Here is a 25,029-nt window from a genome sequence, read left to right on the forward strand (position 1 = left end):
ACTACTTATTACGCACGAATGCGCACGCAAATGTACTATACTATTATGCTGATCATGAACGACAAGAAGAAGAAGACGAATAAGAAATAAATAGAAATTGGCCTCGAAAGAAAAATAAATTAGCAGATTGAACTTTGATTTATGGGCATAATTAATTAATGTATATTGGCTATAATTTTAATATATTTGTAAGGGGCACAATAAAAAAGGCGAAACCACTTGAAACAAACATAGCTAATTTTTATTTTTCATTCAATTTAATATATTTAAAAAAAATTAACCATGAAAAGGAAAATTATTATAAAGGAAAATTTTTATGTTAATGCCACGTTAATTTAAACTTTTATGTTCAAGTAAATTTTTTTTTTTTGGTAATGGTTGGGGAGTGATCAATTGCTAACTCGTCTTTTAATTGCTAACTACAACTAATTCAAGGCCACATGATTTTAAAAAACGTGTGGTCTACAATTTGCCACGTGTAATTTGCGTTTTTATTAATTAAATCGAAAAAAATTAAAAAAAAACCGTCAAATTAGGGTTTTGGATGAAAATGTCAATATAGTGTTTCGAAAATATCAACACAATGCTTTGAAAATGTCAATATAGTGTTTAGAAAATATCAACACAATGCTTTCGAAAAATACGAAAATTCTAAAAAAAATTTTTCAAATTTTGACGTCGGAACATATGCATGTAGTATATCGTTGGAATCATTATAAAATTATCTTTAATTTGATATATGTTATATGAATTTAAAGTTTTGAAATTTCTTTTAAAAGTTAATTATAACTAACTTGACATTAATACCCCTATTGATTTTTATTGGAATTAATTCTATAGCCTTATTGACGTTTTTTGTTGATCGTATTGACATTTTATGGTTAATGATCTAGGCCTTTAATTTGAATATCTAATGGCTATTATTGAATTGTAGTTAGCAATTAAGCATTGAGTTAGCAATATAACACTCTCCGGTAATGATTAAAGTAATTTTTTAAGAATGCCTCCGACAGATATTTGAAAGCAAATCTAGGTCACACACATTCCAAATCAGCCTAGCTTTGGGCTTTCATCTATTATCCATTCTTCTTTGGGCTTTCATTAATTAGCAATGATTTAGGCCTTCTTTTATTAGATATGTGAGGGATTTGATTTACTAGTTATCAGGCTTTCTTTTATTAAACATTTGAGCCCACTACTATTCATATGTTCGTCCACCGCTACAGTTCTCTCATAAGTATATACTAAGACATCACAAAATATAGTAAGCAATTTCATTTTAAATATTTAAATTTTAATCATATAATAAAACATGCCCCAAGAGGAGCATGTTAGGGTGCCACCACCCCTTACAATAACACCATACCACCATTCCTAACCAATCATTTGTACACGTGGACGAATAATAAGGCTGCCACGTGGCAAAAAAAAAAAAAAAAAAAAACCCCAAAAAAAGACGGGCAGCAATGTGCTGGTCTTTAAACAGCATTTTTCTGAACAGCAATATCCAACACGTTAGATAGCAATTTAAATTGTTATCTAACATGTTGGATATTGCTGTGTAGCGTTTATAATATTGTTATATAAGTGGTGTTACAGTGTCATTTTAAAAGGAGTTGTCATTTTAACACAAACCTTCCCCAAGATATGGAATAGATTGTCCCTCTACAATAAAAACAACTCAAATATAGGAGTAGTATTATATATTGAACCTATAGATTTATACAACTAACATCTTTACACAGTATAAATCTTGTACAAAATTAAAGTACAACATCATTATTATTTGTATAACCTTGAAAATTATAGTTTTGATTTTGACGATTAGGTATAATAGGTTGAGGCTTCAAAAGAAAAATCCAAGTCTAACTAGTAGATTGAGGCTTCAAAAAATTTGAGGAATCTCTTTTTAAGGAAAGAAAATATTATTTTAATTTAATATACATATAATGTTTTTCGTGCATCATGAATGTCATGGAATCAATAATTGTATTAAAGCTCGAATTCAAGATGAAAACAGGAAATACATACCAATACTTGTTTTGACATCTATCAATTAATGTAGAGTTTCATCCTTTTTCACAGCATGTTGAAGTTCTGTCTCCAATGGACAAACGCAGGCGCCTGGAACAGATATTGAGATCTCAAGAACCTGGTTCAAAGATAATAATTTTCTGCTCTACAAAGAAAATGTGTGACCAGCTAGCAGGTACTCTGACCCGGCAATTCGGAGCCGCTGCTATTCATGGAGATAAATCTCAGGGCGAGAGGGATTATGTGCTGAATCAGTTTCGCACTGGAAGATCCCCTGTGCTTGTGGCCACTGACGTTGCTGCCCGTGGTCTGGACATTAAGGATATAAGGTTGGCATCTGAAATTGATTTTAGATTTTATAAAACAGGCACGATTCTCCTCTGCTTTGGGTTAGGCATACCTTAAGATGCTTACCAAATTCTATTTTTAGGAGTTTCTTTGTGCAGTCCGGACATTATCCTCTTTCTATCACTCTTGTTGATCAATTAATCTTATGATATGATGACTAGAATATGGCCATGTCATCATTAGCTGCAGCAGCTTTGATTTTCTACACTCCACACTCTGTGGTGTATAACCGTTCTAGCATCTATGCTATTGCTCTATATATTATGGGAACAATGCAACGATTTCTTTTGCAATAATTGACAATTTAGTTTTACATTATCTGTTAGCTATTGTGATTTGTCTCATATGTTTGTGTTGTCTCTCTCAGGGTGGTTTTGAACTATGACTTCCCTACAGGAGTTGAGGACTATGTTCACAGAATCGGCAGAACTGGCCGGGCTGGTGCCACTGGTGTGGCATACACTTTCTTCTGTGAGCAGGATGCGAAACATGCTTCAGAGCTTATCAAACTCTTGGAAGGTGCTAGTCAGCGTGTGCCCAGCGAACTCCGTGACATGGCCTCACGTGGTGGTGGAATGGGGAGAACAAGACGTCAGTGGGGCTCAGGCCCTGGTGGGCGTGATGGAGGTCGTGGCGGTGGTCGTTTCGGTTCTTCTCAAAGTGGACGGGATGGGGGAAGAGGTGGTTGGGGAATGCCATCATCCCAGGATAGGGCCGGTGGCCGTGATAGGTGAATGATCTTTCCTTCCCTATTATTATGCAGCGATGCATGGGTCTTTATTTCTCTAGTCTAAGATGGTCCGTTTATACTTGCAGACATGTCAATGGATTCTCTAACGGATACGATACAAATGGCACTGGAAGCTTCCATCAGAGGAGCTTCCATGAGAACACGGTCACTGCTCCAAAGAGTAGAGGCAGAAGTCGTAGCAGAAGCCCCAGAAGGATTTCAGGATGGGGGGAAAAGCCTCGAAGCCGCAGTCGTAGCATGGAGAGATTTCCATCCAAGAGCAGTCGGCCCTCTTCTTATGGTAACAAGGATTACAAGTAATTATAAGAAAACCTTAAAATCTCCAAATTCGAGGATCAGTTTGCTATATAGTGTTTGTAGGTGGTGTGGCGATGGAGAGTGATCTAATCTGATTTATTAGTAATTAATGCAATACACTTTCTCCCTTTGAAATGTCCAGTAAAGAGAACGTTTAGGGTTGGCCAATTTTGCCACAATTTGTGTTGTGTACTGATAATATTAATATTTTTAGACTGCAATTCTATTCCAATATATTCTTATCCGACAGCTCTCGTTTAGTTGTAAAAGTAACATATTTCTTAGAAGTCTTTTGTTATTCTGCTTACAAATTACATTTATCTAAATGAAAATGGCAGCTCTTATTATTAAAGTATAGTAAAAAAATGGTCATTCTTCTTAATAAATTAGATAGGCTTGATGACATTTCGTATCTACAAAAATAATGAGTTGAATCTTAGTTTGGTGTTCGGTTGAATCTGGCCTTGGTCCAACCACGGATCACGGTGAGCTCGTGCTCGTTGGTGTGCGGTTCATATATTAATTGCGGAGAATAAATCATTATAATTACTAATTGGAGGTCTAGGTGGTAATTAATGGCTAACTAATTAATTATTATAAATTAAGATTAAATTTTAACTATTAGATTAAATTTTAGCTATTAAATTTTAGCTAATAATGACAAAGTGGATAACATTTTAAATTAAAAAAATTATTAAATAAAATTCTTATATATGCTAGTTAAAGCTAATCATTTTTTTTCTCCTCAAAAACATAAAATTTTAAATTTACTAAACTCTCTCAATTTTAAATAATTTTTTTTAAAAAAAATATACCAAAAGGTAATTTCATAGGGTATCTAATGAGATCTTATTTGCATACGTTCCAACGATGATCAAATGATGAAATTTAATAAGTTTAACAATGATGAAATTTAATTAGTTTAACAGTGTAATTTTTACTGGAGTTTGTACCGTTGAGAACTTGAGAACTTGTAACTATGTTTATTTATGATACTTTCGATCTATACAAAACACAGTAATTAATTTCACGCGTACCATTTGGTAAAATAGTTTATAGCACAAACGGTATAGGATAGTTAAAACCAAAATAAATGAAATACAATAAATTTCCAATATCTATCAGCAGCAAGATTATATAACTTTATAAATCAGAACACAGCGCCCAAAATTTAACATAACCCTAACATAAGCATTATTCAGCACTGAGCAGAGAACCTCATCCTGATCAAAAACTGCAAAATGTCTACTAAAAGAAGTAGCAAAGAAGAGTACATAATCTGATAAAAATGATCACAGACAAATCTAAGAGACGACGTGCTCAGCAGATCAAATTTCCTCACATAAACTTCAATTTGTGCAGCAGATCAAGAACACAAAAGGCAGTTCTAATCGTTGTTTTCTTCAGGATTTGGCTTGATCCCGCTGCAGCAGAAGAAGTGCGGTAGCTTGACACGGCCGCACACCCTGCAAAGATTTTAACATTCAATCACTACGAAGAAGCAATACAGAGGATAATCGAATCTCCAGATAAATGTTATTGGTCTGACAATTTAGTCATTCTCTAAAAAACAATGGGAAACCCATTGCCACTATTCTTAATTGAGCTTAGCGGAAGTTCAGTTCCACAAGAAGAAACTTGTACAAAAGTAGAGAGAGACACACTGATGGAAAGAACCAACTTACTTGCACTTGATTATTACTGGGACAGGTTTCAAAGCCTTTGGTCCATTTCTAATACCTCTCCTGTGTGGAGAAACCTGGATAAAGAATTTCATGTTCGATTACTTATCATGCAAAGCGAGTCATTGTTGAGGGTTGTAAATGACATAATATGCAATCATAGAGGCCAAAGGGGAAAAAGACTAGAAATTTACAATCTCTGCTTTGAGGCACAAAGGTACCAAAGATGAAGCCGTGGGTTTGCATTCAGCAAAAGAAAATGAGAGGAAATGGATAAAGAGTTAAGTATTTAATTTAAGTACTCAGTTCCCCACTACAGGACCAGAACCAGGGCAAAAGAATGTGAACAGTAAATGGCTGCAACGATAGCCCCAAGACTCACGACATAAGGAGAGATTTAGGAAAAATACATAGCACCAGTTTTTAATGCCACTACCAATACAAACTACCTATCAAATGCTTAACAACTCATTCTTCAAAAGTTCCATCAAACTTTTAGTACAATAGTTAAAGCCTGAAATTGATGAACATATAGAGAGTGTTTCAGGTTCACATTAGAGACATGTACAGCCAGATATGAAATTTTTACATTGATGCTACAGCTGATGCCCCACAATCAGGATAAAATCACAACAACTCAATTGATAATGCACCTAAGAAAACTTTGCATTTTGCTGATCCAAATCCGACCATAAACAAGATTAGGAATGAAAACAAATGAAAGCTAGCATAACTTAACACATTCATAACATTTTTCACCAAACAAGAACTGTTTTCACTCAAGCATATCACGAACTGACAGTAACATTAATTATCCAAATTTCAATAAATTCATTTCTTCGTAAGCAAGAGCCAAAAATATCAAGACACACTAAAAAGAAAAAAAACTACTAAAACTTTGTAGCTTATTTGAAATATAAAAAATTGAGCAACAAAAAGTAAAATTGACCTTCCTCTTGGGGACCGCCATGAGCTCCATAGCTCCGCCGGAAAAGGGCGAATCGATACAATTATTTTCGTCATGATTCTCCGGTAAAACAAGCGGCGGCAATGTGATAGTGAAATGGTGGTTGATGGCAGTGGCCAACGGTGCAGGTTGAGCCAACGAGTGGGCCAGACGCCGGAAACCGTATCTTAGCATCGAAATTGACGTATTAGCGTCTAGAAACTCACCCGAATCATAAGCACCAACGCCAGATGCGCTTCTTTGGAGATGAGGGATGTAGGAGAACTAGGTTTTTTCAATTTCTTTTTGTTGATTTTGTTGAAGAAATGGTGATTTTGTGGCGAAGCCAGAAGAGAATGGAGAGGAGACTGCTTAACCCTACAATGAAAAATAGAATTGGGCCATATTGAATTGGCAGATTGGGTTTAGTTATAAATGGGCCCAGATGTTTTTGGGATTTTTAACCACCCTGTGCTGAACCCACTCTTGTCAGAATCCGACTAATCTTGCTCGACCAGACTTGCAAATTAAGGCCGAAAGTCTCTCAGCGAGTGACAGAGTTTGACCCGTGACCTCAAGGTCATCACAGCCCGCGCTGCCAGCATAAAAATTACAGTTATCCAAATGAAAATGGCAGCTCTTATTATTAAAGTATGGTAAAAATTGGTAATTGTTCTTAATAATAGTAGATAGTCTTGATGACATTTCGTACCTACAAAAATAATGAGTTGAATCTGAGTTGGGTACATTCTTTACGGAGTATTAATCATCATAATTACTAATTAGAGGTCTTTTCTCATCTTTACCTTCTGCGAGGCCTACACACTTAATTTCTTTTTTGTTTAAGAAAATTCATTCAGTTTTATCCCTTGTAATATATGGACTTTTAGATCATAAAAGTGAAAGACATATAGTATTAATTTGTGATATTAACCTATAACTCGTCTATTTGGACATACAGTTTTTTTTATTGAATTAACCAAAAAATATTAACCTACAAATCTTGAGAAATGTTTTAGTGGTTGCTAGACGGAAATTTGAAAGACGTGTTGCTACATACGAAGATCGCTTCATTCGTCAAGTTATCATGAATCACTGTAGAGTTGTAGTTGTTAACATAGTCTCACTTGAGAATATATAGGTAATATGCTAGAGTAATTCATTAGAGATGAGTGTAGATAAGACCGAATATTTGTAACTATTTGACGAATATTGACTTATTAGATGTTGAGATATTATCGTAATTATTGCCCGTACAAATGAAAGATAGAAAAATTATGACTCTTTTTAATCTTTCAATATAATTAACAATTTAGGGAATCATAAATCTCATACAAATTGTAATTAGTCCACTTCCATCACAAAATTATGTATGTATATATATGGCGTTTTTTAACATGCAATTTTCAGCAATTTTATGTTATACTGTTGATGATGTTATTAAAACACACTTGAAACCACCATTGTCTACTAAAAATAGCCAAAAGCAAGAACAATTTCAACAGTTTTCCAATTAAAGAAAGATATATAATGTGATTAGATCAATACTAGGACAAAATTCCTAGGAGAAAAGGGTCAAAGAAGAAAGTTCAGATTTTAATTAGTGCCCATAGGTCAATTATTGCTATTATTAATGCCATCATTTGAAGAGTCAATAGCTCAATTTAAGAATTATTACTATTGTTAATGCTCATTTGAAGAGTCAGCTCAATTTAAGTTTTCCCAACTTAAATGGCGATTAATTATGTTAATTAGACATAAACATAATTTAACAACCCATCAATTACAAATTAGAGCTCAAAAAAATCACTCGCACACTAACAGACTCAAACTTCCAATCTAATGGATGGAAGAAAAAGCAAAATTAAAAAGTAAATACTAATAGCATAATATAATTCAATGAAATGTAAGGCATTACACTTTGCTTTATTTTTTAATATTTGTCTATGCACACTGCATTAATGTTTTTTTGTGATTTAAATTTATGAAATGGTCATAGAATAATCATTCCATTCATCACATTAAAAATTTATACTATTAACTTATGAAAGAAAGAAACCTTTAATATCAGTCTCACAATTATCTCATTATTATATCTATAGGGACAAAAGATAGTACTAGTAATATTTACATTAGTTAAATCATTTTGAAAAAATGTAATGTAGTACTATATAAAAAAATATCAATATTCATCACATCTCACTATTATACAGTATCATAGAGTATTTAAATTTATATTCCTTTAGTAATAGAATCGCCATTCCATCCACCATACTTGAACATATACAAAGAAAAAATCTTTAATTACGATTTTTACTATTATCTCTACATTACTCATAAAATAACAGAATATAATATTGCCCGGTCACAGTCAAATCACTCCGAGCAAAATCCATAAAAAGACACCAAATATTATAGGAGTATTAATTATGCCATCTCCGATCCTTGAAAAATATTCACTTTTGCCATTTTTTTTAATTTTCACTTTTTATATAATCATTTTAATACGTATTTTTTTTCACATATTCCATATTTTCAAATTTTCTCAATAGCTTGAATTTGTAAATATTTTAAGTGTAACAAAAAGTGTATACATTAAAATAAAGAAAAAAATTGCTCCAATAAATTTAATAGCATGTCTAAATCGCATTTGAAAAAAAAAAATCATTTGTGTATCAGATTTTTTAGGTGCATGATTTTTTTTAATTAAAATTAAAGTACTAATTAACTATACAAAAATTAAAAAATTAAATTTTGAGAAAAAAATGATTAACTTAAAAGTAGAAATAAAAATTAATATTGATAAATTTTTGTTTTGTATAAATCAATACTAATGTATATAGTTAGAAGGAATACATATTGAAGGGAAAAAAAATTTATTGTGTCCCTACTCCCTAACCATAAAAAATTTCAAGCTGAAAGGGCTATAAAAATAGCACAATTTTCATCTCTTAGAAATAGAAACTCATCGTTAATACCCTAATAAAGCCTCATCACACTCCACATTTCTCTCCAACCCTATTCTCACCTCTCTCTCTCTTTCACTCTCTTCATTTCTAATGGATTTCGACACCATTAATCGACAGAATTTTTCAATGTACTCAAAAACCTTCGAAGCCAATCCCTGCATTCCAAAAATGGAAGAGGGTTTCGCCGCCGCTGCTGCTGCTGCTTCCTCCTCTTCATCCTCGTCTTCCTCTAACAGATTCTTCACTAACAACACTCTCGATTACTTCCCATTCGAGGGATCTTTGAACTCGATTTGTTTCCCGTCTTTTCAAGATCCCTTCGATCCGTTTCAAGCTCATTCCTTCCTCAGATTCAACCAAGAATTCCCTACTCAGAATTCTTACATGCATAGCTGTCATTCTCTTCGACCTCTCGAGGCTTCCGAATCGATTCAGACAGCAGTAGATCCTCATCATCAGTTTCAGACAAGCCAGCATTTTAATGAGTATAATTTGCAGGGAAGGAGTTTTGTTGAAGGAGAAGATGATGATGGAGTTCATCTCAAAGGAGGTGTTAGTGGTGGGAAAAATCAGAACAAAAGGAAAAGAGTTGTTGATAAAAAATCTGATATCATCAAAGGCCAATGGAATCCAGAAGAAGATGGGTAAATTATTTTTTTATTTTTTATTTTTTGGTATATTCTTGATTTTTCACTTGTGTGCTTATTTCATAAAATTATTATTTTTATAAATTTTTATGTTTATTTTTTGTAGGCTGCTGGTGGAATTAGTAGAGAAGTTTGGTGAGAGAAAATGGTCTTCAATTGCTCAATTGCTTCCGGGAAGAATTGGGAAGCAATGTAGGGAGAGATGGCTCAACCATTTGAAACCAAATATTAAGGTTTTTTTTGCTTTGCTTCTATATTTGCATTATTTTGTTCCTTTTATGCTTTTTTATTCCTTTTTGTTTAGTATTTTATTTTTATTATTTATTACATACAAGGATACTTAGGGATGAGGAGAGATAGAATTGCTTTACAAAATCTGTTCCCGAGGCGTGCTTTAAAAAATATTAAAATCGGAGTTGAAACTGACGTTTAAGGATATTTCAACGATTTCAAAAGCGCATCTTTGCGGCTTACCATTGTACTTATTATACACATATGACATATATATTTAATAAAATTTGCTATATATTATTAATAATAAATTATATTTATAGATTATTATTATTAATTTAATTAAAATTTTATATTTATAATGTATATAAAAATAAATTTATATTTTGATAGTTTAATATATTATATAGTATAAGTAAATGTGTGAAATATGCCAAACAAATTAATTAGTATTTTTATTTTAGATATTTACTAGAAGAGTTATAATTTGTCTATATGATAATTTTTGCATTTCAATTTCAAGATATCTCTTAACGCGTAATAACTATTAGGAAACACATGCATTGCATGTATACCGTGCATAAAAAAATCATACCATATATACTTCTATACTTACCAACATTTTAAGCTTAAAAATCTCATAATTTATGAATTTTCTTCTTTGGTAACATAGTATAAAATGGCAATATAGTAACTAAGTCCCTGATTTCATTTTTGCCAACTTTGCATGGATGTCTAGATTCATCTTTATTTTCTAAAACCTTTTTCCTATTTCTCCATTTCAATTTTATATTTTATTCCTCAACCGCACAATACACGCACATAACAACACAAAAATGCACAATATTTGCACACTCAATAATAGTTCACTATATGCATATATAATTAAATCATAAACCACAACTTATATCAAATATTAAAGCTATAGGAAGACATAAAACACCCTTCTCTCTCTTTCAAATGTTTGACAAGATACGTATATGTTGCAGAAAGACCGGTGGTCAGAGGAAGAAGACCAGATTCTGATCTCTGCCCATCGGAAGCTAGGCAATCGATGGGCAGAGATTGCACGGAGCTTGCCCGGGAGGAGTGAGAATACGATAAAGAATCATTGGAATGCAACGAAGAGGAGGCAGCTTTCCTCAACAGCCAATTCCAAGAATGCCTCCACTCCTCTCCAAAACTACATAAGGAGCCTCATCAACGAGGCCAAGGCACCCTCTCCGGCTCCCTCCTCGGCCCCCACAGTCGATGAAGACACCTTCTCTTTGCACACGCAGTTTGATATCCAGAAGGAGATGGACTTCATGGAGATGCTCTCTTGTGGCTATATTTGAGGCTTTCATTTTCCTTTTTGTTTATTTTGTTTCTTCAATGAAGAAGTGTTGTGACTTATGGATTGATTGGTTTATTGTTTGTCTATATTTTGCTCGAATGGTATAGTGTGGCTTCATTCATCATTTTACCGTATGATAAATTGTTGGACACTATTTGTATTTTATATACATATTGTGATTGTATACACTAATGCTTTTGAGCTCATGGTTTGAATCCATACAATATAATTTGTGTGGGATTGCTTTGTGTGCGTATATATGTGTAATAACTAGTAGTACTACTTATTACGCACGAACGCGCACGCAAATGTACTATACAATTATACTGATCATGAACGCCAAGAAGAAGAAGACGAATAAGAAATAAATAGAAATTGGCCTCGAAAGAAAAATAAATTAGCAGATTGAAGTTTGATTTATGGGCATAATTAATTAATGTATATTGGCTATAATTTTAATATATTTGTAAGGGGCACAATAAAAAAAGGCGAAACCACTTGAAACAAACATAGCTAATTTTTATTTTTCATTCAATTTAATATATTTTAAAAAAATTAACCATGAAAAGGAAAATTATTATAAAGGAAAATATTTATGTTAATGCCACGTTAATTTAAACTTTTATGTTAAAGTAATTTTTTTTTTTTTTGGTAATGGTTAAAGTAATTTTGTAAGAATGCCTCCGACAGATATTTGAAAGCAAATCTAGGTCATACACATTCCTAATCAGCCTAGCTTTGAGCTTTCAGCTATTATCCATTCTTCTTTGGGCTTTCATATATTAGCAATGATTTAGGCCTTCTTTTATTAGATATGTGAGGGATTTGATTTACTAGTTATCAGGCTTTCTTTTATTAAACATTTGAGCCCACTACTATTCATATGTTCGTCCACCGCTACAGTTCTCTCATAAGTATATACTAAGACATCACAAAATATACTCCCTCCGTCCCCCATAATTGTACCCAGTATTCCATTTTGGGCCGTCCCACATAATTTTACACACTTCACTTTTACCATTTTTGGTAGTGGACCCCATATTCCACTAACTCATTCCTACTCACATTTTATTATAAAACTAATACTTTAAAAGTAGGACCCACATCCCACCAACTTTTTCAACTCACTTTCCATTAAATTTCTTAAAACCCGTGCTGATCAAAGTGGGTAAAATTATAAGGGACGGAGGGAGTAGTAAGCAATTTCATTTTAAATATTTAAATTTTAATCATATAATAAAACATGCCCCAAGAGGAGCATGTTAGGGTGCCACCACCCCTTAAAATAACACCATACCACCATTCCTAGCCAATCATTTGTACACGTGGACGAATAATAAGCTGCCACGTGGCAAAAAAAAAAACCCCCAAAAAAGACGGGCAACAATGCGCTGGTCTTATAACAGCATTTTCTTGAACAGCAATATCCAACACGTTAGATAACAATTTAAATTGCTATCTAACGTGTTGGATATTGCTGTGTAGCGTTTATAATATTGCTGTATAAGTGGTGTCACAGTGTCATTTTAAAAGGAGTTGTCATTTTAACACAAACCTTCCCCAAGATATTGAATAGATTGTCCCTCTACAATAAAAACAACTCAAATATAGGAGTAGTATTATATATTGAACCTATAGATTTATACAACTAACATTTTTACACAGTATAAATCTTGTACAAAATTAAAGTACAACATCATTATTATTTGTATAACCTTGAAAATTCTAGTTTTGATTTTGACGATTAGGTATAATAGGTTGAGCCTTCAAAAGAAAAATCCAAGTCTAATTAATAGATTGAGGCTTCAAAAAATTTGAGGAATCTCTTTTTAAGGAAAGAAAATATTATTTTAATTTAATATACATATAATGTTTTTCGTGCATCATGAATGTCAAATTTAGTTACATGTATTAATGAAATCTTTCAAAATATGCTCTCGAATTTCAACAAATATAAAACGACAAATATCAAAACATTTGCCCCACATGCAAACTATGCAGTGAACGTTATCTTCACTTTCCAAAAGACTGGAACATGGAATCAATAATTGTATTAAAGCTCGAATTCAAGATGATGGATTGGTTTCCACCTTTAACTTCAAAAAAACACATCTCCAAATTCAGGTAGTTGCTAATCTAGTGATAATGGCGGATGCTATAATTTCAGTTGTGGTGGAGAGAGCTGCAGCCCTCATCGAGGAACAGATTCGCTATGAAGTCAATTCGGTGAGAGGCGTCAAGAAGGAGCTTCTCGAGCTCTCAGACAAGCTCGAGACGATCATAAATGTGTTGGATGATGCAGAGAACAGAGGAGTGAAGGATCTGAGTGTCAAACGCTGGTTGAAGAGGCTCGAAAACACAGCTTATGAGATGGACGACATTTTGGATGAATGGAACTACTCACTTCTCAAACATAACATGAAGCTTCTAAGGTGGAAGGCTCTACTGAGCAAAAGGTACATGCGCTGCTCCTTCATCCCATCTTCGTGTTTATGTTTCGAAGAAGTTTATGTTCGTCGTGAAACTGCCGATAAGATAGAACATGTGAAAGCCACACTTGATCAGATTTTAAAGGATAAAGATGATTTTAATTTTGTCGTCTCTCTGCCTACAACTAGTCATGTGCCCACATCCAGGCGAGAACAATCCACACATTTGATTGACTTGAAGAATGTTCATGGGTTGGACATACTTAGGAAAAAAAATGACATAGTCAACAAAATGATGCTTAATGATGGTGAAACACAAATTTTGTCTATAGTTGGGACCGGAGGACTTGGGAAAACTACTCTGGCCAAACTTGTTTATAATGATTCTCAAGTGGAGGATTGTTTTAAATTGAAAATATGGATTTGTGTTTCTGATCCCTTTGATGTGGTTTGCGTTGCCAAAGGAATTGTTGACAGTGTGGGAACAGAAACGATTCCTCCAAATACTGACCAATTGGCACTGGTGTTACAAAAACTAGAAGCATCTGTTTCAGGAAAAAAGTTTCTTCTTGTCCTTGATGATGTTTGGACAGAAGACGAAAGTAAATGGAAGGACCTGAAAATCAGTCTCCAATGTGGTGCAGCAGGTAGTAAAATTCTCGTGACAACGAGAAATGAAAGGGTGGCTAAGATGATGGGTACCCCCGATAATGACATATGTCGCCCAAATCATCTTAGTGAAGAAGAGTGTTGGTCATTATTGCGTGACACGTCCCTTCCAGGAAAGAGTGAGGAAGAATGTGTGAAATTTGAGGGTGTTGGCAAGAAAATAGCTAGCAAGTGCAAGGGATTGCCTCTTGCTGCAATTGTCTTGGGAAGGCTTTTACGGTTCAAAGATTTGGAAGGGTGGAAACATGTGGAGAATAGTGAAATATGGCAAATGGAGAAGGTTGAAGTAGAGCTTTTTCCTCATTTGGTTTTAAGCTACAATGAATTGTCCCCGACTCTTAAGCGTTGTTTTTCATATTGTGCTTTCTATCCTAAAGATCACCAAATTCATGCGGGGACTTTGATAGAACAGTGGATGGCTTTAGGCTATCTGCGCTCTGCTAGTGGAAATGATGAAGTGGAACTCAAAGGGAGAGAGTGCTTGAACAATTTAGCAATGCGTTCTTTGTTTCAAGACGTTGAGGTAAGTGAGTCGGGGGAGCAGATAGAATGGTGCAAAATGCATGATATAGTACATGATTTTGCTCTATTTCTTAGAAAGAATGATGGTAAAGGAAGAAGTTGTCAGATTTGTGATTCTTCAATGGTTTCTCATGTCCAAGAATATCGTAGTCTATCTTGGAGCTACTACAGAGAGAGAGGGGAGTTTCGTCAAGTTTGTGACTGTTTGAAAAGTCTTAGGGTGTTAAAAGTTGAAGGCGACTACAGATCTCCACCTCCACCACAGGGAATGGAAACGCTGATTCACTTGAGGTGGTTGGAATTTAGACGGGTCAAACTGCCAAAGGATGGCCTCAAAATCATATGTAGGCTTTATTTCTTGCAAACTCTTGTCTTATCAGGTTGCTTTATAACTGAGATTCCGCGAGAAATTGAGAATTTGATGCATTTAAGGCAACTTGACTTAAGTTGGAATCAAGAACTAAAGGACTTACCAGACAGCATGTGTAAATTGGTTGAATTGCGAACTCTTTCCATAGCAAAGTGTTCTCTAAAAGAGATTCCATCAGAAATTGAGAATTTGGTGCAGCTAAGACGACTTGACTTAAGTGGTAATGCATCATTAAAGGAGTTACCAGAGAGCATATATAGTTTGGTTGAATTGCGATCTCTTTCCTTAGGACACTGCTCTCTAAAAGAGATTCGTGGAGGAATTGGGAAATTGGTTCAGCTAAGACAACTTGACATAAGTTTGAATTGGGAAATACATGAGTTACCAGAGAGCATTTGTAGTTTGGTTGAACTGCAAGTCTTGAAGATTCGAGGCACTAGTATCATCTATTTGCCCGAAGCAATAGGTGAGTTAAGTAATCTTCGTACACTGGAACTGTGTAGACTCATAGTAGGGAGTCATTACAATAAGCTGGGATTTCTGACAAAATTAGACGGTCTTCTTACCGGATCTCTAGTATTGGAAATTTACTGTAGTAGTATGAGTGAAATGGTGGAATTGGTTGAGGATGCTGGAAAAGCACAACTAAAGATGCTCCTTCAAAAACTCAAAGAACTCAAGATATGTTTCATGTGTAGGATGAATGAAACGGAGCAGTCATCATCATCAATGTGGATGGAGGTAATAGAAGCTCTCGTGCCCCATTACAAGTTGAAGGAACTGATAATCTATGGGTATGGGGGATCGAGGCTTCCGCATTGGATGTCATCACCTCTCAACTTTATAAAAGAGATCCATTTGTGTCATTTGAGTGAGGTGTTGTCACTGCCGGCTATGGGGAAACTACCTTTGTTGGAGAAAATCAATATTTGGAAAGTGGAGCAATTGAAGTTGGTTGGACATGAGTTTTTAGGAATAGAATCTTCATCTGATGATGATGTTGTTGCATTTCCTAAACTCAAGGATCTGACTTTTACTGAGTGCCAGAAATGGGAGGAGTGGGAGGACATAACGGAGGAAGAAGAAGAATCCACGGCCATCTCCATCATGCCTTATCTCACAGAGTTGACTATCCATGGGTGTGAGAGTCTGAAGAAGCTGCCACATCGCCTACTGCATAAAGCTTCCTCGTCTTTGCGATGTTTGAATATTTATCATTCACCTGAGCTAATAAAAACATACGGAGATGAAAACAAAGGTTCACCTAATTGGAGATCTATATCCCAATATAATCCCCAGCTTCAACTTTGCCATGAACACAGGTTCTACTAATGCAAAATTTAAATCTTTTTCTTCATTACTAGTTTATTTTACAGATTGTATTTGGATGTATTTTTCTTCTTTAATCATAAATCTTTAGACTGGAGTGTTTAATAAGGTCCGGCCTTGAGTGATCTTTTGTGTTCTCCAAGGTTTAGGTTTTGCTGTTTTTCTTTTCTTTTAGTATGATATACTTATTTGGCTTCTTTCTTGTGTGATAAAAATATGTACTTATGTTTCATCAGATCATTCTTTGGGCATACTTGTTAAATTTATGTATATTTGAAAATGAACATGACACACACGAGTGTAGTTTATCATGCAATACTATATAAAAAGTATAATATAATTGGATCGAATTTGATAGATTTTTCAAATTAGAAGTCTGAAGTTAGAAGGGAAGAAAATCTGAAAATGTATTCATATTTCGCGAGTCTTGAAGAGGTGGATATCTGCGTATACGAATGCAGAATGTGGTAGGCGGCTTGCTGTGTATTGTGAGCCCATTTTAATTGAAGGGATGGAAGATAAGAAAGAAGTGATCCCCTTCTATTTCCCCAAAGATGTTAAGGTCTACAAAAGAAAGAGACTGACAACTGCTATTGGTAAATGAAATCGAATCTAAAGCCGAAGCTTCTACTGCAAGGGAGAGGAAGAAGAGCAAGTATCTGTCTCCTCCTTATACGAATCTGAATGGGATGGGCTATAAGCCCCGGTTCTAGATGAGGAAGTCTTCATTTCTTGAGGAGCTGGATGATGAGAAGGCCTCCTGAGAAATATATAATGGCTTCTCTGGCATCAGATGTTGAAGTAGAGCTGAATGAACTGAAGCTGAAGTTGAAATCTGGTGCTGTTGATCATTCCTACCTGAGAAACGAGGGCCATCTCGATTCCATCTCCGCGTTTATCTCATCATACAGAAGCACAAATGACTTGCGTGTTCGTCTCAGCACACGACAGAACGTACCACAAATGCAAGAAAGTGAGCCATACGATTAACAAGTCCTCCTAACGCTTTTTCCTGTATTACATGCATAGCTGTCACACTCTCCGACCTCTCGAATCTTCCGATTTGACCCTCATCATTTCCAGACAAGCCAGCATTTCATCAATGAGTATAATTTGAGGGAAGGAGTTTTGTTGAAGAAGATGATGAAGGAGTTAATCACAAAGGAGGTATTAATGGTTGGAAAAATCAAAACAAAAGGAAAAGAGTTTGTTGATAAAAAGTCTGATGTCATCAAATATCCAATGGAATCCAGAAGAAGATGGGTAAATTATTTATGAATTGCATACATAAAAATATGCATAAGACTTGCTCAAAACATGCACACTTTTACTACTATTAGCTCAAAACATGCACGAACCTGTTACGTACAAGGTAACCATAAATATAACAATGGCCATACAAATAGCTATTATTGATGTTAAATAGTCACTCCCATTTTCTATCCTCATTGAAATGCTGGCTTTTCTGAAGTGAATTGGAAGGTTCCAGAGATCGGAGGCTATGTGGAAGAATCTTGTGTAGTTCTTTGTTGAATCTGAGGAGAGAAGCTTGAAACGGATCGAATGGATCTTGAAACAACGTATGGAAAACAAATCGAGTTCAAACATCCCTCGAATGGGAAAAAATCGAGTGTGTTGTTAGTGAAGAATCTGTTTGAAGAAGATCAGTGTGCTCATGTATTTCAAGAATCTTTGCTTCGTGCGATCAACACAATAAGTTAGCAAGAAGGCTTCTCCAACGGTATGCATCTGTACAAGATCTAAGCCTCCCAATCTCATCGAACGCCCTATGAACCGCATTCTCAAAGCTCCTCGAGGACTTCTCACTCCACATTCTTTCAAAGATTCCCAACTTGGCTTTTCCTGTTTTACATTTGTATGTGCACATTTTTGTGCATAATAAGTGCATTTATAAATATGCACATAGCACCGCTGCTTTTCTTCTTCGAGCAGATTCTTCACTAACAACACTCTCGATTATTTCCCATTCGAGGGATCTTTGAACTCGATTTGTTTCCCGTTTAAAGCTCCTTCCTCTGATTCAACAAAGAATTCTCCACTCCTTTTGCTCAGAATTCTTACTCTCCGACCTCTCGAATCTTCCAATTTGACCCTTATCATTTCCAGACAAGCCAGCATTTCAATGAGTATAATTTGCAGGGAAGGAGTTTTGTTGAAGGAGAAGATGATGAAGGAGTTCATCACAAAGGAGGTGTTAATGGTGGGAAAAATCAAAACAAAAGGAAAAGAGTTGTTGATAAAAAGTTTGATATCATCAAAGGCCTATTGAATACAGGAGAAGATGAGGTAAATTATCTTTTATGAATTATACTCGAGTTCATGGCATCTGATGTTGATGAAGAGATTATGAATATATATAAATATGCACATAACACAAATGAATAGATTATTGATAAGACAATAATATGCACAAGACTTGCTCAAAACATGCACATTTTTATTACTGTGTTTTTTTGATAGGATGTCTCATCTGAGTAATTCATATTATCATCTAATGATATTCAACGAATGTAAATACATATCTAAATCCATAACAATAATGCATATTAAGTAGTTAAGCACAACAGTTAAATTCATCATTATCAGTATCCACGTGTATTACAGTCTCCTGAAATGTTTGTATAACCTATTTTCTACAGTATATTATTTCATTTCTCTACAATAGAAAATATATGGATTAACTGCTAAAGCGGTCCAAGGCCAATAAACTTATTTTTGTTCTCCATATAATTTAACTAATTCAAAATCAAATTAAAATTAATTAAGTCATACTAATCTAGTCCTTAATGTTTCGCGTAACTACACCATTAAAACGAGTAATTGAGTACTATGTATTATTATTATTAATATAGGGAAATTTATGGGTGCTTAATGTCATTGGTCAAAGATATACAAGCCGCCCTAAATTCAACTAAATTATTTAAATATTTTTTACTTTACTTTATTCATTGATGAATGTGACGTACTACGTGTCGATAAAGGAAAATTTAAAACATAAAATAATTGCATGCACCAAACTTTAATTTTATTATACTAATCATGATTCATGAGTCATATTTTTCTCGTACTAGCATACATAATATCATCATTCACATATCATTTCAAGTAATATTATTACTCACCGTTTGCATCTCATATTCTTCTAATTCTTTCTCATTTCATGTACTCCACTATAATTTACACTTGCATATATTACCTATTTGTATATTAGTACTATATTTCATTTACTCAATTTTATTATAATATAAATTTACGATTCACATTCAATTATATTTTTAATTCATTTTCTCAATTTTTATTATTAGTACATACTCCTAACTAATTTTTGAAATTCGCAACCAATCAAAATGATGAAATAACATAAAAAGTTGTAAATAAATAAATACTGTGTATTCCGATTTCCAAGTAATCTATCCCAACAAATAAAATTAGAAATACATGGTCCATTCAATTAAAATCAAGAGGTGTTCCAATACAATTTCCCAATCACCATATTTTATTACTCAAAAAGGGCTGAACTCAAATTTAACTTCTCTTCCTCCATTCTTATCTATCTCCGATTCTACTCAAATCCCATTTTCCATTGCCAAATCCATTTTTTGTATTTTTTTCATGACCTTATTGATCTAATCCTAATTCAATTCGTTTTTGTTTCGTGAATCTTTGCTTCAATGCAGTAAGTTGTTCATGCTCTGCAGCTTAGCTGCTTACTTGATTGTGAAAGTATATGATCCAGTTCATGCCTACCAGATGCTTGTGAATATGCATCGATTGTTGTTTGAGTGTTTTGTTCTATTGTGTGAATATACGTTGTTGATACATATAGTGTTGCACGAATGAGTTTGTGTGAGCGCAGATTCTCATTTGTATTCGCATTTTTGTTTTTGATTTGGTGTGTGTGTGTTCAATAGAGCTTGCTGATGCTTTGTTTCTTGCTATTTAGCTACTCTAATACAGTTTTGCAGTTAAAAGTATTAATCACAGATGTTGAATAGCTGTTGATCAATATGCACTAGAGATGGCAATCAAATCAATTAGGAAGAAAGATGTGAAATTGTTTTATTTCACTCACAATAACTTCGTTGCAATAATTGTTTGGTACTATCTTATAACTGAATGAATGCTTTGAGGGTAATTTCATCTGGATGATCATGTGATGTTGTGGTGTGACTCGGGTAGTGGCTTTATGGGTCGCTTATGATAAGAACAGGGCATCATTACAGTCATTTTAGTATGCGCTCTGCCTGTTTTGTTATGTGTTTAGGGTGCAATTATAAATTGAGGTGTGGTTAACAACTTACTTTGTAAAATAGCTTTTTTGCTTAAGCTGTTATTTGGAAAGCCTATATTGGTTTTGTTTTCATGCTAACACATTTAGTGATGTCAACAGGATGAAGCTGCTCGTCAATGATGATCCTACTACCTTGAGTTATTGGTTGAATTGGAGAGTGTTTCTATGTGCAGTATGGGTCTTGGCACCTATGGTTATCGCAGCATTCATTATATGGAAGCATGAACATTCAGGAAATTCTGAATCTGATGCAGGGGGGAACCAGCAAGAGAGCTCACACATTCGCTCTGAAAAATCATGGAAACCTTGTCTAAAAGAAATTCATCCTGTTTTCCTGTTGTGCTTTCGGATAATTGCTTTTGGTCTGCTTTTAATAGCTGTGTCTTTTGATCTTGCTTTACATGGAGCTGAACTTTTTTACTACTATACTCAGTGAGTCATTCTACCTTTGGTCCTTGTGTTCATAAGCACTTCACCTCTACCAATTAATACATCAAGAAGCCGAGTCATTTGTAGGGATGCCTGAAAATTCATAGGAAACTCGTTTTGTTCATGCATAGATGTATTTTCTAGGGAGTAAATGATCGATAATAGTTCTATTTGAAGATCTATTTGGATGCTTTCTACTGACTCCTGAAAGTGTTTCTGATTGTCTTTACATACTCCTCCTTTCTTACTCCTATGACCTGTTTTTTTACAGGTGGACTTTTACTTTAGTCACCATTTATTTTGGGGTACGTTTTATGATTTCTCTTCTGAGATAAAGTGCATATGAAATTAGTCTGCAACAATAATACTTCTAAATTCACCCTACCTTCTAAATCACTGTTCCTTTGTTAGCCATTGATTGTCTCCTCGTGTCTTATATTGTCTAGTTATTTTGCAGCTTGGATCATTGCTTTCTATACGCGGATGTTTTTACAGTCCCAAAATAGATAGCAACAGTAAGTGTTATTTAACTGAGGATACGGAGCAAGCTTTACATGTGCCCTTAGCACATGGAGTGAATGGAAATGGGATGAGGTTGCCGGAGAAGTTGGACGACCATGGAAAACTCCATACTCTGATAACTTCTGACGTGTGGGATGATCTGTATCAAGTTTTATTCCAGGTGCATTGTTTTTTTCCAAATCAAGGAGACAGCTGCTTAATTTTGTTCTTGAGTGAAGTAGTCCAGCAATAAAGGAATTTATTCATTTGTTTTTTTATTTCAGGAATCTTCTTATTTCTCTGTTTCAGTTTTTTATAAAATGTTATTACTCATGGTCTTGCATGACTTCATAATTTAATTTGAAACTGAAATTCCTGATTTGATGTCAAAAGACAATTTATGGAAGTGGTTTGCATATAAAAGGTTTTCTTAAACATATATTTCCATCGTTCTGGAAAATAAATTGTACTTACAGTGGTCAAGAACTTTACAGCTTCAATCATTTTGAGATCTCACTTTATAAGGGTAAGCATGTTTTTGCTTGAGCAGATGACAGCAGGAGCAGTAACTCTCACCGATATTGTTTACTGGGGTGTGATATTCCCGTTCATGGCGCTGAAAGATTATGAGATGGGTTTTGTAAGTGCAAATTTATGTGTTTGGTATTTCAACCTTAATGTTTGCTTCACGCATGTCTACTTATTTTTTCCATTTTTCAGTATCACATCTTCAATCTAACAACTATTTCTGCTTCTTTTGGGCTAGTTAACAGTTGTGACACACTCAGTTAATGCTGTCTTGCTCCTTGGAGATACAGCTATGTGTAGTCTGGTGAGCTGCTGGATATGGATATCCTATATGTTTGTTATAAAAATAGATCATGTTTTAGTATGATCTAAATTTAGCATAATCTTGAAAGTTTGATCTCAGGAATTCCCATGGTTCCGGATTTCTTACTTCATTTTGTTGACGGGTATTTATGTCATATTCCAGTGGATTGTTCATGCCTGCGTCTCAATTTGGTAATTAGAGTTCCTATAGTTTTATTTGCACTGAAACAAATCTTACCAACGATGTTGACAGCGATTGTTTTTCTGTGGCAGGTGGCCATATCCTTTTCTTGACCTATCAGCCGACCTCGCCCCAATGTGGTGAGTTCGATGAAAATTTGGATTCTAATGGAATTCACATGAATATTGTATGAGTTAGCACAAACTCAATCCTTATAACTACAGAAATGGTGATAGTTATAGGAGATATATGAACTACACGAAGAGAAATGAAAGTTAAACAAATTATCAACACCCCCGTATATTTCGCCTTTATATTCTTGATAATGTGTGTAACTGAGCAGCTTCTTCTCTTCGTCTTCTCGTCCAATGTTTATAATATGCAGGTACCTGGTGGTAGCATTGATGCATGTTCCCTGCTATGCCATCTTCCTCATGTTTGTGAAAGTGAAACATTGGCTACTATCCAGATGGTTCCCACACTCATATCAGTACAGCTCATAAAATTTTAGTAAGATTGACCCAACGTGTCTTCTTGCAATGTGGAAAAAGCAAATCTTACAATTCATCAAAGATTGGCCCTGGATTCATCAAGATTGAGAGATGATGTTTCCACTGCTGCGTATAACATCATAGTAGGTGTGTGGTTTCGACCAAGTGTGGAGGGTTTAAGGAACTGCTCTCCAATGCTATAAATTTTGTGATTGTTTTACCTCAATTCATACAAACAGAGTGAATCAAGGAACTAGTGATTATTTGAATCGAAAGGGTTTTATTGGTTTTTTATAATTTCATTTTCACACATGTATGTCCATAGCATTTTAATTTCACGTATATGTTTTATCTGCATTGTTATTGTATCCAGGATCGTTTCATGAAAAATATACTCCCTCTGAAATTTTCTATAGGGCGCAAAATTTAAGAAAGTTGTGTCTTGTGAAGCATTAAGAGTTCATTTTTTGCCTAAAAGAAATTGCTCATTTAATTGTGAACCATCTCAAAAATGATAAGTATATTAATTCTAATTATTGTATACAAATAATTCCCATATACAACATCCTCGCCTTTTAATTTATTCTAATTCTAATATAGCGAATGGTTAACAGAATAAAGACATTGAGTAAACAAAATTCAAAACTAAGTATTGTTGGGAGCTTCCTGCTAGAGAAAGCACCCTCCAAAAAGAGGCGTATGCCGCTTAAATAGCGACGAGCACACGGTATTCTTTAGTAAAAGGCGAAAGAATAGTTCGCTATGTGCTCAACGCACGGCTGCGTGAGTTACACAAACTATTCAGCCCATGATTTATGGTAGCACTTTCTTATTCTTAAGTGTCTCCCCACCGATGTGGGACATTCAGGCACATTGCAGGTATTGCACCACACTAAATCACTACCCATTCTGTCTATATACAGACTGGTATAACTCTGCTTCTGTCCTAAAAGTGTTGAAAGACTACTTCACAGTCACAGCCCACATCATCAAGCACCGTTATGGCGCCGTTGCCCACCCATGGCCAACGGCAAATCCAAGTACCTCTAAGAACCGATACGGGCTCATAGTGAAATTTGAGAATTAGGAAATTTTCTATGTCGGAGACCGTTAAATGTTTTCTTGGACCCACAACATGAAACATTGGCTTTGAGCAATTGAAATGAACCGAAGTAGTGTGACAGCTGCAGGCAGACACATATTGTCCCAATAACTTGGTTATAACAAAATTTAGATCTCAGTATTGCTGGGGTTTCCTTCTAGAGAAAACACCCTCCAAAAAGAGGCGTATGCCGCTTCAAAAGCGACGAGCACACGGTATTCTTTAGTAAAAGGCGAAAGAATAGTTCGCTATGTGCTCAACGCGCGGCTGCTTGAGGTGGAATAACAGTTTGCCCCTTGTTTTGTAGCAGCACTAGGTTGTTCCTTTGTGTCTATCTAACGATGTGGGATATTTAACCATTTTCCTATTCACCATTCACAAGGCCCATAAAAAAGAGGAGCAAAATATAAATACGTCGCCATAATTCATACTCCCTCCGTCCACGAAAAATTGTCCCAGTTTTCCATTTCCGTCCGTCCCCCAAAATTTGTCCCATTTCACTTTTACCATTTTTGGTAGTGGACCCCATATTCCACTAACTCATTCATACTCACATTTTATTATAAAACTAATATATAAAAGTAGGACCCACAATCAACTAACTTTTTCAACTCACTTTCCA

At 34.7% G+C, this 25,029-nt stretch overlaps 5 protein-coding genes and 2 non-coding genes across 8 annotated transcripts; 4 read left to right on the forward strand and 3 right to left on the reverse strand.

Moving 5' to 3' along the window:
* The first annotated feature begins 2,063 nt into the window (after window positions 1-2,063).
* On the forward strand, window positions 2,064-3,674 carry LOC125203105 (ATP-dependent RNA helicase-like protein DB10). The gene is made up of 3 exons (XM_048101394.1): window positions 2,064-2,363; window positions 2,750-3,112; window positions 3,199-3,674. The coding sequence occupies exons 1-3, from the start codon at window positions 2,107-2,109 to the stop codon at window positions 3,431-3,433; spliced, it is 855 nt and encodes a 284-aa protein (XP_047957351.1). The 5' UTR covers window positions 2,064-2,106; the 3' UTR covers window positions 3,434-3,674.
* Window positions 3,675-4,549: 875 nt separating this feature from the next.
* On the reverse strand, window positions 4,550-6,443 carry LOC125203954. Its single transcript, XM_048102482.1, has 3 exons — window positions 6,062-6,443; window positions 5,116-5,189; window positions 4,550-4,896 (listed from the first exon to the last, which is right to left on the reverse strand). The coding sequence occupies exons 1-3, from the start codon at window positions 6,251-6,253 to the stop codon at window positions 4,818-4,820; spliced, it is 345 nt and encodes a 114-aa protein (XP_047958439.1). The 5' UTR covers window positions 6,254-6,443; the 3' UTR covers window positions 4,550-4,817.
* Window positions 6,444-9,117: 2,674 nt separating this feature from the next.
* On the forward strand, window positions 9,118-11,242 carry LOC125203806 (transcription factor MYB105-like). Its single transcript, XM_048102261.1, has 3 exons — window positions 9,118-9,671; window positions 9,781-9,907; window positions 10,895-11,242. Exons 1-3 carry the CDS (start codon window positions 9,118-9,120, stop codon window positions 11,240-11,242), a joined length of 1,029 nt encoding a protein of 342 aa, XP_047958218.1.
* A 2,129-nt stretch (window positions 11,243-13,371) lies between these two features.
* Window positions 13,372-16,849, forward strand: LOC125204946 (putative disease resistance protein RGA4). Its single transcript, XM_048103718.1, has one exon. It carries the CDS (start codon window positions 13,387-13,389, stop codon window positions 16,561-16,563), a length of 3,177 nt encoding a protein of 1,058 aa, XP_047959675.1. The 5' UTR covers window positions 13,372-13,386; the 3' UTR covers window positions 16,564-16,849.
* A 3,208-nt stretch (window positions 16,850-20,057) lies between these two features.
* Window positions 20,058-23,602, forward strand: LOC125208124. 2 transcript variants are annotated; one of them, XM_048107682.1, is made up of 9 exons: window positions 20,058-20,257; window positions 20,972-21,304; window positions 21,573-21,606; window positions 21,759-21,983; window positions 22,353-22,442; window positions 22,569-22,634; window positions 22,734-22,825; window positions 22,907-22,954; window positions 23,200-23,602. In XM_048107682.1, the coding sequence occupies exons 1-9, from the start codon at window positions 20,253-20,255 to the stop codon at window positions 23,315-23,317; spliced, it is 1,011 nt and encodes a 336-aa protein (XP_047963639.1). In that variant the 5' UTR covers window positions 20,058-20,252; the 3' UTR covers window positions 23,318-23,602. The 2 variants fall into 2 exon arrangements, with proteins under 2 accessions (XP_047963639.1, XP_047963640.1); XM_048107683.1 differs by lacking the exon at window positions 20,058-20,257 and having other exon boundaries at window positions 20,972-21,044; window positions 21,127-21,304.
* Window positions 23,603-23,969: 367 nt separating this feature from the next.
* LOC125208714 lies at window positions 23,970-24,086 on the reverse strand. Its single transcript, XR_007174196.1, has one exon. It is a non-coding gene; the product is annotated as a U5 spliceosomal RNA (small nuclear RNA).
* Window positions 24,087-24,558: 472 nt separating this feature from the next.
* LOC125208715 lies at window positions 24,559-24,676 on the reverse strand. The gene has a single exon (XR_007174197.1). It is a non-coding gene; the product is annotated as a U5 spliceosomal RNA (small nuclear RNA).
* Window positions 24,677-25,029: the final 353 nt, after the last annotated feature.

Source organism: Salvia hispanica, chromosome 2 (assembly GCF_023119035.1).
Source record: "Salvia hispanica cultivar TCC Black 2014 chromosome 2, UniMelb_Shisp_WGS_1.0, whole genome shotgun sequence".
NCBI lineage: Eukaryota > Viridiplantae > Streptophyta > Magnoliopsida > Lamiales > Lamiaceae > Salvia > Salvia hispanica.